The sequence below is a fragment of the Stegodyphus dumicola genome, chromosome X1 (genome assembly GCF_044657685.1).
Source record: "Stegodyphus dumicola isolate Sdum_Otavi_A_Nest chromosome X1, ASM4465768v1".
Classification (NCBI taxonomy): Eukaryota; Metazoa; Arthropoda; class Arachnida; order Araneae; family Eresidae; genus Stegodyphus; species Stegodyphus dumicola.
In genome coordinates, this window is record NC_140780.1 from 127,976,159 (window position 1) to 127,990,204 (window position 14,046).

The window sequence follows — 14,046 nt, forward strand, 5'->3', positions numbered from 1 at the left end:
ATTTATGCCACAGTTGTAAGTTTTGCTTCCTGTCCAGGGATTGTACTGCCCGAGACGTGCAGTCCTTGGGAAGGGGGCAGTGTTACGAATTTGGTATTTAAAAAGCTAATGTTAGTTCAATTAGAAATTAAATGGTTTTATTTCTCGCGCAGTGCAGCGCGTGACGAATATTAAAAGAAAGCTAAGCCGGAAAATTGAAAATACAAGAGCGCGTGCATTAAATAAATAAATATCTCTTTTTGATTTCGAGAAAGTACTGGAAAATTCTAGCGCGTGATTTTAAAATCTTATAAAAGGAGGAAAACATCTCAGTTTGTAGTAGTTGCTTAGTTTGTTGTTGTTTAGAAAACTACTGTTGTTGATTGTAGCGAATTCGCGGATTAGCGTTCTTTAGCTGTTTTGAATTACGTTCTATTGACATTTGAGTAGTTAAAAGAAAACTACTGTGAGATATTGTAATACTGCATGATAATTTGAGAAAATTTAAGCATTTTTGTTGTGATAATAATAAATTTTTGTTCATTTTTCATCGGACTTGTGCATTCATTTCATAACGAACCCGTACGCACGCAACAGTATGTTAGTTTACAGAGTACTCTGTTCCTTTTGTTCCTCTCTCTTTTTTTTTTTTTTTTTTTTTTTTTTTTTTTCCAAATGTAGTATTTTAATCGTTTTACTTTCGAAAGTAAAGCGGCTAAAAAATACTGCATTTGAATTATTTAGTATTCTGCAGTTTCAAGGGATAACAAAGCAGTAAAAGCCATATTTTTCTGTCAAAGTAGTACATACAAGACATAATTTCTAAAATGAGAAGTGCCAGAGCTCTGAGGAAGGCCTTCAGTAAACAGGAACAAAAATAAATAAATAAAGTAAGTAATAAAGTGGCATAAAAGCTCGCCAATGTAAAACTCAAAATTAGGCAAACAGTTACCTTATCTTGGTGTAGATTTTGAACGAAACTCTGTCGATTTCCAGGGTGATCAGACACAAATCCCTCTTCTTCGGGAAGGGGAGAATTCTGTATTGCCTAATTTTGAGATAAATATAAATGTAATAAATTCTTAAATTAATGATAAATAGTATTAAATAATAATATAAAATGTTGGGCCTCATCTTATTGAGTGGTCGGCAACCGTTTCGTTCAAAGACTAAAAAATAATGGATCTGGCATCCGGCTGAAATTAAGAGCCAAATATACAGTATAATGTGCTATTTATTTCAAGGGTGACAGAAACAAAGACAAATTCTTCTTTTTCCATCGCACCAATGAAAAAAGGTTAAACGGTTAAAGCATCACTAACGAGAATAGAAAGAACATTGAGGAAATTTAAAGGAGGATGTATAGGTATGAGGGGTAAAAAAGAAAATTCTAGTACCATTTGACCACGATCTTCTGGTGATATAATTCTAGCTGTTAAGCAAAATGTGACAGGAGAAAGAAAAAGAATTCTCCGAATCCGGAGATAGTTTGGGGAAAGGAAAATTTTCCCCCTCTCATAAATCCATTACACTTCCTGAAAAATAAACCTTTAACATGTGGGTGCGGGTTTTCCTTTCCTTAAAAGTCTCACCCTCCATCCAAGGTTTGTTTCCCAGAGAAAAACTTAATACTAGGATAAAACAAAAATACTCTGCATAAATTGTGTTCCAGTAAATAAAAGAGTGCTTTATCTAAAAAATTGAGAAGTACTGCAGGTGGGCTTCCGCGCAGTTTAAGCACTGAGTACAAATACATGCGCATCGCATATAAGTTTATGCTTATAATCAGGATCGTCGCTGACAGACATTTTTGGGCACATTTTAGCTTGTTTGTTTCACGTTATGTCCCGTCCTCGCTTGGCGCGCGATTTGTAACTTAAAAATCTTTCTCTCTCTTTTTTTAAAAAATTTTACCGTCTGCTTGAGCTTTTGATAAAGCATGACTGCACTGGTTAAAAAAAGAACAAGAAATTGATGAAATCAATTTAATTTTGTTTTACACGTTTAGCACATTCAAATAAATTTGAGCAATTGCATATAAATTAAGTACTATGTTTCTTGATACTTTCCAGAATATTTCTATGATATTTATTCTGCATTTCTACTACCTAGCTTATCGAGCTTTCTTAGATTTTTTTAAAAAGAGGGTGGGGGGGGGTCAAAACTAAAAAAAAAATTAATATTATATGTGCCATTTTAAATACTGTTCTACTTTAGCGCTGTTTTTTTCCCTCCCTTTTTTTCCCCTCTTTTTTTTTTTTTTTTTTTTTGCTGTTGTTGTTGTTGTTGTTGTTGTTGTCACCTTCTGAAGGCAAATTAGCTCACAATTCCTCGTTTTAATGTAATATATTATTTCAGCTCTATATTTCTTTCGGCTAGTAAAATGTACTTCTTCATAATATTTGCTTCCATCCATTTGTAAGTACATTTCTTGTTTTCTAGGACGAATTATTCACTAGAGTTCGTGCTAGAAGGGATTCTGACGATGATGACATTGGACTACCACATAGTCCTTGCACTAGTCCAACCACCGTTGATGTCCTTACCCAAGGACTGAAAGTAAGTATTTTGTTTTTAGAGGGAAAACAGTTATAAATATGAACTTGGAAACAAATAATACAGATAATACTTCAAAACTAATCATATATTAACTGTTTTTAATTTTCATCCATTCAGAAAGAGATTTCACATATATTTTTCAGCAAAACTATTTCAAATTTTAGTATCATAGGAAACATAATATGCCAATGAAAATAAATTTTTTTGAAGGTGAGGTCAAGTTAAAAAGTTTATGAAGACTTCTGAAGTACAAAAAGTATCTCTATTGTGAATATATATCAGGAGCAGTTTAATGAAAGCCTTTAATCCGTAGGATTATTGCGACTTTAACCGGCTAAAACATGCTCAGTATAGTTTTTGTACTTCATTATTAAACGGCAAGAAGTGTTACGTAATTAACCGAAAAATGAGAGCTGATCTAAAAAAGGAGTTCTCTAAAGAAATTTAAGATTAACAATTTGTGCATATTTAGGTTCAGATTGTTGTTAATTATGAAATACACTTATTTTCATATTTTAAGTAAAATGCTACTAAATTTAGGGGTTTAAAGATTAATAGAAATAAAACTTTAAAAAAAATATAGTCTAAGTAAATTAGTATGTGGTATACAAAGCTATAGGAAGGCTAGAAGTCTTTTTGGGGGAAAATGTAATCATGTTCATGTTTTTATTTTTCCTGTCTTTTGTAGAAACTGTTTCTATTAATAGCCAGGATTTTAAGTCTGTTTTTTATCTGTTTGGGTAACTAAGTAGATTGCATAAGAAGAATTGCTTTGATTTATATGTGCTTTTAATGAGATCTGGGATAGAAAATATTTGATTAAATTAATAAAATAACATTCATTAACTGCAGCAAGCATCCAGTCTTAAATTTTTCAGACTTTACCCTTAAGTATAATATAACCAATTGATGTAATTTTACATAAGCAATTTGTTTTACTGCTAAAAGATTTTCATAAAAATTTAAAAGGAAAAATCTTCTCTATATACAGAGCGGATAGGCTCTCGTATTCACCAAATGGCATTCGTCCTGTATATTTCAGTAGCTCTGTAAAATTTGCTCTGTGTAGTATATATTATTGATAAAGTTGTCCTTTAAATGTGTTGTGGTAGCAATAAAATGCTAATTTGCTATACATAAGTTATATAAAGAATTAAAAGAAAAATTTGTATTGTTACGAAACCATCATTTGTGTTGTCTTCAACTACGTACGTATTAGCATAATTTTTTACTCGCTAATTTTTTTTCTTCTTATCCTCTTGACGATCTAAGTAGATCAATTTTGTTTTTATACATCAAATTTAAAGTTATCACTTTCAGAAAATAATAGAGAAAGCAAAATAATGAGCATAACATAGTATTTTTTTTTTTTTTTTTTTTTTTTTTTTTTTAAGAATTCAGATTTCAGTTTAAAATACTGTGCACTCTTCTCTGTTAAATAATGTTGCTCTAAAGACATAAAAGTTCTGAATGGCTTTAGACACGAGAGAAATTTTCAAAAGCAATCTCAACCGTTTAATTTTACTTTTTATAAACCTGTATCATTGTCAGCTTACTGGATTGTCAGCACTGCATGATAATCTAATAAACAACTTACTGGCATTGTCAGTATTACTGCAAGAAATAAAATGATCTTATTCATCAAATTTTTCTTACACACAAACGGTGGTGCAAGCACTGGAAACCAATATGATTACCCGATTTAGCAGTGAACCAATCATTTGAAAGAGAACCGTGAATGTGTTAGTGCCTCGTGTTTAAATGACTGGACCAAATGAGCACATTTTGCTTCCAAGCTGCCTTGAGACCAATATTTCCTGTTTCATCCTGTGGTCAAATCACGCTGATTCATCCGCTGCTAACCCTCATCATGACGGAATTTTTCTACTCTCATCCCCCTCATCAGTGAGACCTACAGATGAAGGCTAAATATTCGATACTTTAATTTTTGCCGGCCTCAATATGAACTTTCTTTTGCTGTTTCCCCCACCTTAGATAATCTCATATGGTGTTACCACGCATACAAAACCTCGAGAAAGGTTCCTATAGGAAAGTCTAAAATCAAAAAAAAAAAAAAAAAAAGACTGTAGGCTCTAAAGTTTAGCATGGAAAATGGCTGACAAGGGAAGCTCGATGAGAGGGAACGGGAAGTGCAACCTCACGTGATTCGGAATGATGAATCGTGAATGTTTTGAGACCAGGTGGCGCGTCTCGACGAATCAGAAATTTTCGTGACCAGAAATGTAAATTAACATTTCGGACCCGGGAGAAGGCGGAAAATATGTGTCTTCTGCTCTAAAACAAGTTCGGCCATCAAAAGGAATTGAGGTCAATGCAAAGCAAAATGTAAATTTGGGAGAAATTACGTAATATTGTATTGCTAGAGTTTGTTAGTTGGGAGAGGGTTAGCTGTTCTGAGCAGTGTTCCTGAGACTATGAGTTTTGTGTGGTGGTCGCAGATTAATATCCATTTAATCAGTTTATATTTAAAATTAACTGCATTATAAATATCCTCATTGTTTGTTGTCTGCATAATAAATATCCTCATTGTTTGTTGTAAAAATTGCTATTAAGTTTGTTAATAAAGGTGATAATGTTTTCCAATTTGAAGTCTCTCTGTAACTGACTATCCTTGATAAACCAGGGCGCTCCTGCAATTCGGCATAAAATGGTTATTTTGGAAAGTTTACAGTTTAGTGAGATCTGTTCTAAAGGCAGCACTCCAGGCTGGCAAGGCTTAAGTAAGAATTGGACGTAAGATAGAGGTTAAGATGCTTTTTTTCTGCTCCAGTGTAGAGGAATCCAAGTCGCCGTTCAGACGGGTTTATCTGAGTTAACGTTGTCAGTTCCATGTGTCGACTAGCTCCGTTATACTTGCAGTTCAGATTTTTCAACTCGCTGCCTATGGGTAAAAAGTAGTTTTGGAGATGGGTGTACTATGTCAGATGTCTCCGTTACCTCAGATAAGTCCCAGTCTGAACGGCTGTTTAGTTTTCTAGAGACTCCTGTATGTAGCTTTGCCAATGGCAGTAGAAATATGCGCTCCCGATGTAAGGGTGGTGTGGTGTTGAACCGTACACCTAGATAGGTAGCTTTGCTAATTCTAGAGACTCATTCTTATTGAACAGAGTGAGTACATTATCCGCATTCTTACGTCTATGTCAGCCTATAAAAAGTAGTTTGAACTTTATGAACTTTGATGATGATCATTCTCCAATTTCTAATACTATTTTCTTGATTCATTCCCTTTTCAAAACGTTGTGACTGAGAGAGTCATTTGTTGAGGTAGGGAACATACGTGATATATGCACACTGACTTGTTATGCTTCTCAGTCTGACCAAAATGCCAGTCACTGTGAAATAATTTTAGAGTGATGTACGCGTGTAAAATGCAATTCTATTTTCAATCACATGTGATTGTTCTAAATTTGCCTTTTAGTATTTTCATAAATATCTTCTTAGAACGTGTTCGTTAATTTATCGAAACATGAATGTATTGTAACCAAACATTGTCATTCAGTGCTAATATTCGAAGATAGAATATAATCATTAAAAATAAATACAAAAAAAAAGGATAATAAACACTGGATTTTCTGAGAAGCTTACTGGTGTGGAGCATTATTGACGAATTCTGAAGATGAGATTCTGCATAAAGGAAAGCACACCTACTTGCATTTATAACATAAATAATATAAAAATAAAGAGATATAGTCAGAGTGAAAAAAAAGGGTTCATGATGAAGTTGCAATTCAAAGAATTTTTCCCATATTCTAATGTCACTGTGAGATTTGAGACTAAATTTCATTACGTAAATCCTCTAAAGTTGAATTTTAAATTGCATTCTTGTCGTTTATAAACTTAAGTATATGCAGCAATATTAAAACCTATCATTTGTATCTGTAATCATGTAAAACATACTTTTGGTCATGATAGAATGTAGTGGTAAATGTGCATCATGTTGTCATTGTTTTTAAGGACTACAGATAATGAGACGTATATTATGTACTTCTAAATAAATGTTGTAATTATATATATATGTATGTATATTTATGTGAGGAGTGAAATTCAGAGTTGCAATGCCATGCACTGTCCTTGGCGAGAATCAGCCTACAGTAAGCGAGAAGCATGCACTCTATCCACACTGAATAATTTTTCTTCTCTCTCTGCCCATTGAAAGTGGCAACCAGTTGCGTAATTTAATTGCAATTCTTGCTAATTCTTTTGCCTGTTCAAGCGACTTTGTATTAGCAAATAAATGTTGTTAAGATTGTTAACTTCATTTTTATCAATTCGCATACAGTCCCCAACCAACAGCTATCAAGACATAATAATAGAAAAAAAAGATTACTAATGTTTAAAAATTTCAATTTGTAATAATTTATTTTGCTTATATTGTACATTTGTTGAAAGCGCATAAACTTATATCGGTTATAGTATATGATGAAAGTTATATAGAATATAGTTGAACTTGCATAACAGTTGATTGTGGGAGGAAAAATTCAGTTATATTGCGCTTGATTCTGTCAGAAGGAACAGCCATTTTTAATTGGCATTTCATAAAAGTTAATTCCGTTATCTATTAGAAAATGATTATAGTTAACTGTCTAGTGGTGACCATCTCCCTCAAGAGACACTTTTGAAGGAAACCGATATTTTTGAGAACATAAGTAATATTGGTACTAAGCCTCATCCTCTTTAAAACCACTTCATCCACAGATCTTCAGTGTTTGCTAGAATGGTGAAATGCCGCATTTAAAGAGGGTTCACTGCAGTTTTAATAAAATATGTACGTTTATCTTAACTATACACTGAAGAGCCAAAACATTATGACCACCTACTCAATAACAAGTTCCGCGACCTTTGACCTGCAAAATAGCTGCAACTTGCCTCAGCATAGATGCCACAAGTTCTTAGTTGATGACTGGAGACAGGTTGTACCAAATGTCTAAGCTGCGATCACGCAAAGTCTAGGTATTCCGACACGGTAATGTTTAAGCTCTGAGCTCTCGCTGCATGATATCCCGAATATGCTGTATAGGGTTAATATCCCCCGAGTTAGAGGGCCATTAACTGGAGTTCATCCTTATGTTCCTCGAACCACTCCAACACAATTCGACTCTTGTGATACGGGGCGTTGTCCTTCCATTTCCTGTGGTGGTGGAAGATTCCATTTCCAGTTGGGAAGGCAGATGTAAGAGTGCGACTGATCCGCAATTATGTTCAGATAGTCCATGCAGTCGCACCGGCCGATGCTATTCGCACCAGCGGTGCAATTAGCCGCTTAAGTTATTCGCACCAACATTAACCACGCATGCGTATTCAGTTGTCGGATCCGTCATTTGAACCCAATCATTTCGCGGCTTTCAAAAGATTAGAAAGGAAAATGGGTCCCTTTTCTTATATATATAAAAAGAAGGAACACGTTTCCTTTTATAAAAGTATGTATAAAAAAGTGTAGATTTTTTATGTTCACAATGTTTATCGTTTTCTTGAACGGTTGGAATAGTTTAAATGACTGATTTGGGGGGGGACAAAATCTTGTTTACATTTTTCGTGCTTCTTAGAATACATTTAGTTTCAAAGATATGTTTTGCACAATCATTCCTTTAATTCATTCCTCTTTGAAAATTTTAGTCTTAGAAAGGATAATAAAAATTAGATAGATGTTTTCTGTCTAGAAAATTTAGACATGAAATAAGTTAAAGACGATTAAATCAACTATTAAATGAATAATTAATCATATAATACTGGTTATTAACAATTTTGTATGCCTGTTTATTTTTGATAGAAATACTTGGCAATATCAGGACACAAAAAGTATTTCGAAGAACTTTGAAATATTAGTACAAACACATTAATAAATTAAATTTAAATAAATAATGGGATGTAATTTAATGTAAGTGATGTAGATTTAATAATTTGCACACATAAATAATTTATCAGAATTTATAAGGTTTTATTTCATAAATAACTTTGTTTTTGAAATATGGCTTTTGAACCTATAAACATGTGTGGATACTGAAAAAGTGATGAATATATAAGAATATTATAATTTTCAGTAAGTTTTCTTATTGAATAATAAATTCTGACAGTCCTATGCTATAAGACTAGGGTCTAAGTTTGCATAAAAATTCCTCTGTTAAATAAAAGAATTTAAGTAATTTCTGAAATTTTCGTTTTGTCAATACATTAAAGATTTTTTTAACTAATTACACGTCCTCGCTTGCAATTAGAACCATCATTAAATCCCTATTTTATCTAATCATTTCCTGAACATTATCATTCATAAAGGTTGACCTCGTCTTTGTAAATGATAATTATTACATGCAAATTATTTTCTTGCTGGTGAACTATTAACAACCCTTTCTATTGCTGAGTTAGGGTTAACAACCTTCGCTCTCGCTACCGCCTGCCTTACGGAAATCGGCGTAAAATGCTAGTACCTGGGCTGATTGTGCACATGCGCGAACGTAGGTGGTGTGAATAGCCTCTTGGCTATTCGCACCGTCGGTTTTTATTTAATATATTATTAAATTTTAGAGGTAATTTTTAACTTTTTCGTACTTTTCAATGTCGCGATTAGCCACTGCAAGCCGAGCGCTGGCGCTGGCCCTGCTGCACAGAGAGGATTAGGGGATTTTGGCAAATTAGAGAACCTGACCATCTTCTACAGTAGTCGTTACCTAATGATAAGTAAAACGAATAGTTATGGCTAATATCTTCAGTAAGAGTAAGTTGAATACCGATTCTATTGTTTGGAGTAGAATGGCAGATCTCTTTGTTAATCCTGTACATAAGTAGCAGATCAAAAGTGGCTTTAAGGCTCGATTATAAGTAACAGATGTGTGATTTTTGTTGTTACAACAATTAGCCATACATAAGTGTGGTATTATTTATTATTACTACAGTGTAGCATTTAGCGTTCTGTACCGTGTGCAGTTTTATTTGATTAAAGTTGTATTTGAGTTTCATTTAAAAAATGATTTACTACATTTTCAACAATTTAATCAACTAAAACTAAATTATGCTCTATTTTTGGGCAAAGTGAAAACCCTTTTAAAACCAGAAAGATTTGATGTTATTCACACATGTCTTATAGCAGAATCCACATTGGTGTGCAAAGCTTAAGCAACAGGTATTCTTTTTGGCATAACTGCACGAGAAATCATCTGAGAATTAAGAGACAGCATTTTGTATTTAAACGATGACGAAAGCATAATTGTTTTAAAAATGAATACAATGCATACAGTATGGAATCAAACAAAAGCAGGCTTTATTGCACTCATAGTATCATTACACATGATTGTCTGTATAAGAGGAAGAACAACAAGCAGGTGTTCCTTAGTATGGGATATGCCCTTCCCTTACTGCAGTGGTTGCTTCGAACGGTCTCTCCATACTCAGCACCAGATTTTCCAACAGATCTTGAGGTAAGAGTGCCCATTCCTCAATCAGCATCTGTTTCAGTTGTTGGGTGTTCCCCGGAGGATGTAATCGTGTCACAAGCGTCTTTCCAAAAGCATCCCACACATGTTCTATGGGATTTAAATCAAGGGAGCACGCTGGCCAATCCATTCGAGTGATATCTTCACTTTTCAGTAGCTTCTGAACAGCAAGAGTCTGGTGTGGCGGTGCATTGTCATCGATAAAACGAAGTCTGCTCCAATGGTACCTCGGAATAGACGCACATGGGGAAGGATCACCTCCTGACGATAGCGATCTCCGGTTACAGGCTTCTGTCGAAAACGTGGAGCTCCATCCGCCCGTTCAGCATAATGCCTCTCCAGACGAGATCTTCAGGACACCGTAGCGGTCTCTTTCCGTAATGTTACTGAGATTAAACCGTGTCCCGACTTCTCTCCGAATCAATTTATGTCGAGAATCGCTTGTGGCACTAAAACAGTTCTCATCCGTAAGGAGGATACGACTCCATTGATGAGATGCCCAGTTTTTGCGCTTCTTGCACTTGCTTTTAAACGATGATGCCGATGGCCAACTTTCAAAGGGATGCAGCGTTCAGAACGGCAGGCGCATAGGCTACCTTTGTGAAGGTGTTTGGACACAGCAAACTACGACAATTGTCGCCCGTTGCTGTTCACAGTTGTTGAGCTGTGGCGCTTGCTGACTGGTTCGGACTCTTTTCGTCTGCAGGACTATATATCGGTTATTTTCTGCAGTTGTTTTCCTGGGACTGCCACCACCAACCTTTCTAACAACTGTACCTATGGTATAGAAGACTTTCTAGACGCCACTTTGTTGATTCCGAACTCTTCAGCTATACTGGTCACACTTCGCCCCTACTCCAGATTTTCGATTATTCTTCCACGTGTGAAGTCATCCAGATCATTTCTTCTGTCCAATATTTCACGAAAGAACTCCTTGTACTTGCAGCGAATGTCTTTAATTGCATCTCTATCCTTCCTTTTATGGTAATCTCGAGTTGAGTGCGCCGACGGTACGCGTTTTGCGTACGCTCACGTAGCCTGTGAACTTTTTTTCTTGACATTTGCATACGCATGACCTTTCTACTGAATTGTGTGTTCATTGTACTGAACGCTAGAACCCCTTTTCTGCAATTTCATGGCTATCTGATTAAAATTTACATTGTTGCTTAAGTTTTGCACCACACCAGTGTAAATAACACTGGAAACGATTTTTTTTTTTTTTTTTTTTTTTTTTTAAATTTCGTCACACAAATGAAGGAGGTTACTGAAGAAAGTAAACTACAACTTTTATGTAATTTTGTATCTGCAAATGTTTACCAATATTAATGATTCAGAATCATATGATAATGTAACTATAATGTTCTAGATTCATTGCACATTATTAAAAGAAATGAAATAATATTTGCTTTACACTGTTTAGCACCTAGATTACAATAAACAGATGAGTCTGTAAATCAATTTCTTTAATAGTTACCAATGTTAAAGCACTTGAGCAAGGATTGTGAATTTAAGTCTGTTACTGTGTAGAGACATTAGGTACTTTTCGGAAGCAGGCAAGATAAAAAATATGCAACACTTTCGCCGGGAATCGACCCGCGGACCTCTCAATTACGCCCTAAGTGTGCTGACCACTACACCACGAAGGCACTCTAGGAAGACCGGAGAAATACCTCATAACTTCTGAAGAATATAAAGATGAGTATATTAGAGAGAAATTCATCCGAGGATTGAAGAATCCTATCAATATTGGACTAGTTTCGCTGAAATTGTAGGCAGTGGTATTTTCAACTTAACTGAGAATTTTTACTTTGAACTACTTTTGGTTCATTTTATTCATTCATTCTTGTATATTTTTGTTCCAGCTGAGGTTTGTTTCAGAGCTCACAGGAAAACATTTCGAAAAGTCGCAAAATATTCCTACATGGTTAATAGTATTATTTTGTTCGCATTTTAACTGTCTATCTATGGCTATTCAGTAGCAAATTTTTTGTGTCATTTTGTATTCATAAAATAAACAAAATTATATGTATTTTTCAAAATATTGGGCACCCCTGTGAATTATGAACTGAGTTTAAAGTTTGACCTTAAAAGTTTTGACCCATATATCAAACAGTTCTTAATGTAGCCCTATTCGTAGATTGTTTCGCAAAGAACAATGTTACGTACAACAAGGCTTGGCATACCTGCAGCGAAAAAGGTTGTTGTTAATCATGACTTTTGCACTACATTTTATATGTCATTTATTCGAAATCAATAAAGAATATAAATTATAAGATAAGTTGCCAGGTGTTATTTTTATTAAAATATATTTTCAAAATTACTCATGTCTTACTCCCTCCCCCAGGAAAAATCTTCCAAATCTCAAACCACTTGTAGCGCTGGCAGTTTAATAAGTATGGGCAGTTCGGAGAATGATGAAGTAAGTGTCTTTTTTAATTTATTTATAAATTGTGGTTGATTCTGATTTCATTTATAATGTTCTTAAAATACTTGCTCTTTTCTCAAGGATTCAGCAGGCCATTCTTCTGGTCACTCATCAAGAATGTCATTGTTAGATAGAAGATCCTTAGATTCAGGTATCAGAATGCTTTCTAACTTATTCTAGAAGATATGTTACTGTAATATGTAATGCTTTATTAAATTGAAAAAATTCCATATTTGCAAACTTCACCTAGATGTTTGAGAATGGATTTATTCATTTAGTTCACATTTCAATGACTGTTATTAAATAATTTTGACGAAATATATTGAGAAACTATAAAATAAAAATTACTGTTTTGGCGATTAATAATTTCGTGTCTGGAGGGGGTAATGCACTTATTATAATTAATGATTTAGCGAATTTTGCATATAATTTGTTAAAGCATAGTGAATATTTTTACTGAGTGGACTTTTTGGTGTGTTGGAATTATATAAATACTTAAATTTTGTATTTTCATAATCCTCCTTTCTCTTTCCCTCAGTGCAGAAATTGTTTTCATAAAATTCGCAACTTTGTTTTAGAAATGTAGAAGTATATGTCTAGAAGCATGTTTAAGGAAATAAAGCCACCTTTCTGAAAAATCTTATTTATTGTATTCTGTCACACATAAGAATCTACTTTTATTTTTAAATTCCCCGTCCCAATTTAAAATTATTGAAAAAAAATTAAAGTTGTATAAAGAACTTCTTTTAGAATACAGAGGGGCTTATGTTATTTTTTTTAAATTTATGAAAACAAGAAAAATTCCCTTATTTTTGACATGAATTTTTTACTTTTGAACAAACATTAAATTAAATTTATTTTATAATTACTTGCTCTAAGTCAGGTAGTTTTAACTAAATATAAGTATGAATAATCATAGACATACATTTGGGGTTTCTTTTAATTACTGCCAAATTTTATTAACGATGTGTATGGTCTTAATAAAGGCTGATCTGTAAAGGATAATGCAGGTAACTTTGCCATTTTTCTGAAGCAGTAATTTTAAAATGCTTCTCTCTGCATACAAAATTATTTAAAACTCTCATTCATACATTGCAAACTCTCATTAATCATTTTTTGTTCTGTCTTCATACAATAATATTTTATTTACCAATTAGAATATTGTATTTAGTTCTATACATTGGTACCTAATTTTCTAATTCTTTTACGTTTTTCAGTTGTGTGTGCATAATATATTTTCAAGTTTATATGATGATTGTAGTAAATCAAAATGCGAAATTTATGGAATATTAACTAGGGAATAACTGGAAGAAAGGATTACTTAGATGAGGCTGTATTTTAGTCATTCTTGTTTATTGTAGATTAAAGATAGAAATTAGCTAATGCTGATTATTATTGAGACCTGAGGTTTCTATCAAATATTTAAGTATCTGCTTAAACGTATAGGCGATCCAAAAGTATGTTAAGTTTTAAAAATTTCACTAAATTTTATGGTATCTTAAGAAGCACATAAAATTATAGACGGTAGACGAATTCTAATATAAAAAAAGTTATGAATGCTATTAATTACCTATCAAAATGAGCTATGCATTATGGAACAGCACCTATTATGATTTATAAAGGGATCATTGAACGTGC

The 14,046-nt window shown here is 33.6% G+C and overlaps 1 protein-coding gene across 5 annotated transcripts in view; it reads left to right on the plus strand.

Annotated features, from left to right (window-relative positions):
• The window catches only part of LOC118196119 (uncharacterized), a 326,905-nt gene that overhangs the window by 282,327 nt on the left and 30,532 nt on the right, over nucleotides 1-14,046 (plus strand). For all 5 annotated transcript variants that reach the window (XM_085808355.1, XM_085808356.1, XM_085808357.1 and 2 more), the window contains 3 exons: nucleotides 2,422-2,538; nucleotides 12,328-12,402; nucleotides 12,490-12,559. In XM_085808355.1, coding sequence (XP_085664481.1) covers nucleotides 2,422-2,538; nucleotides 12,328-12,402; nucleotides 12,490-12,559 — 262 coding nt within the window. The remainder of the gene's footprint in view (nucleotides 1-2,421; nucleotides 2,539-12,327; nucleotides 12,403-12,489; nucleotides 12,560-14,046) is intronic.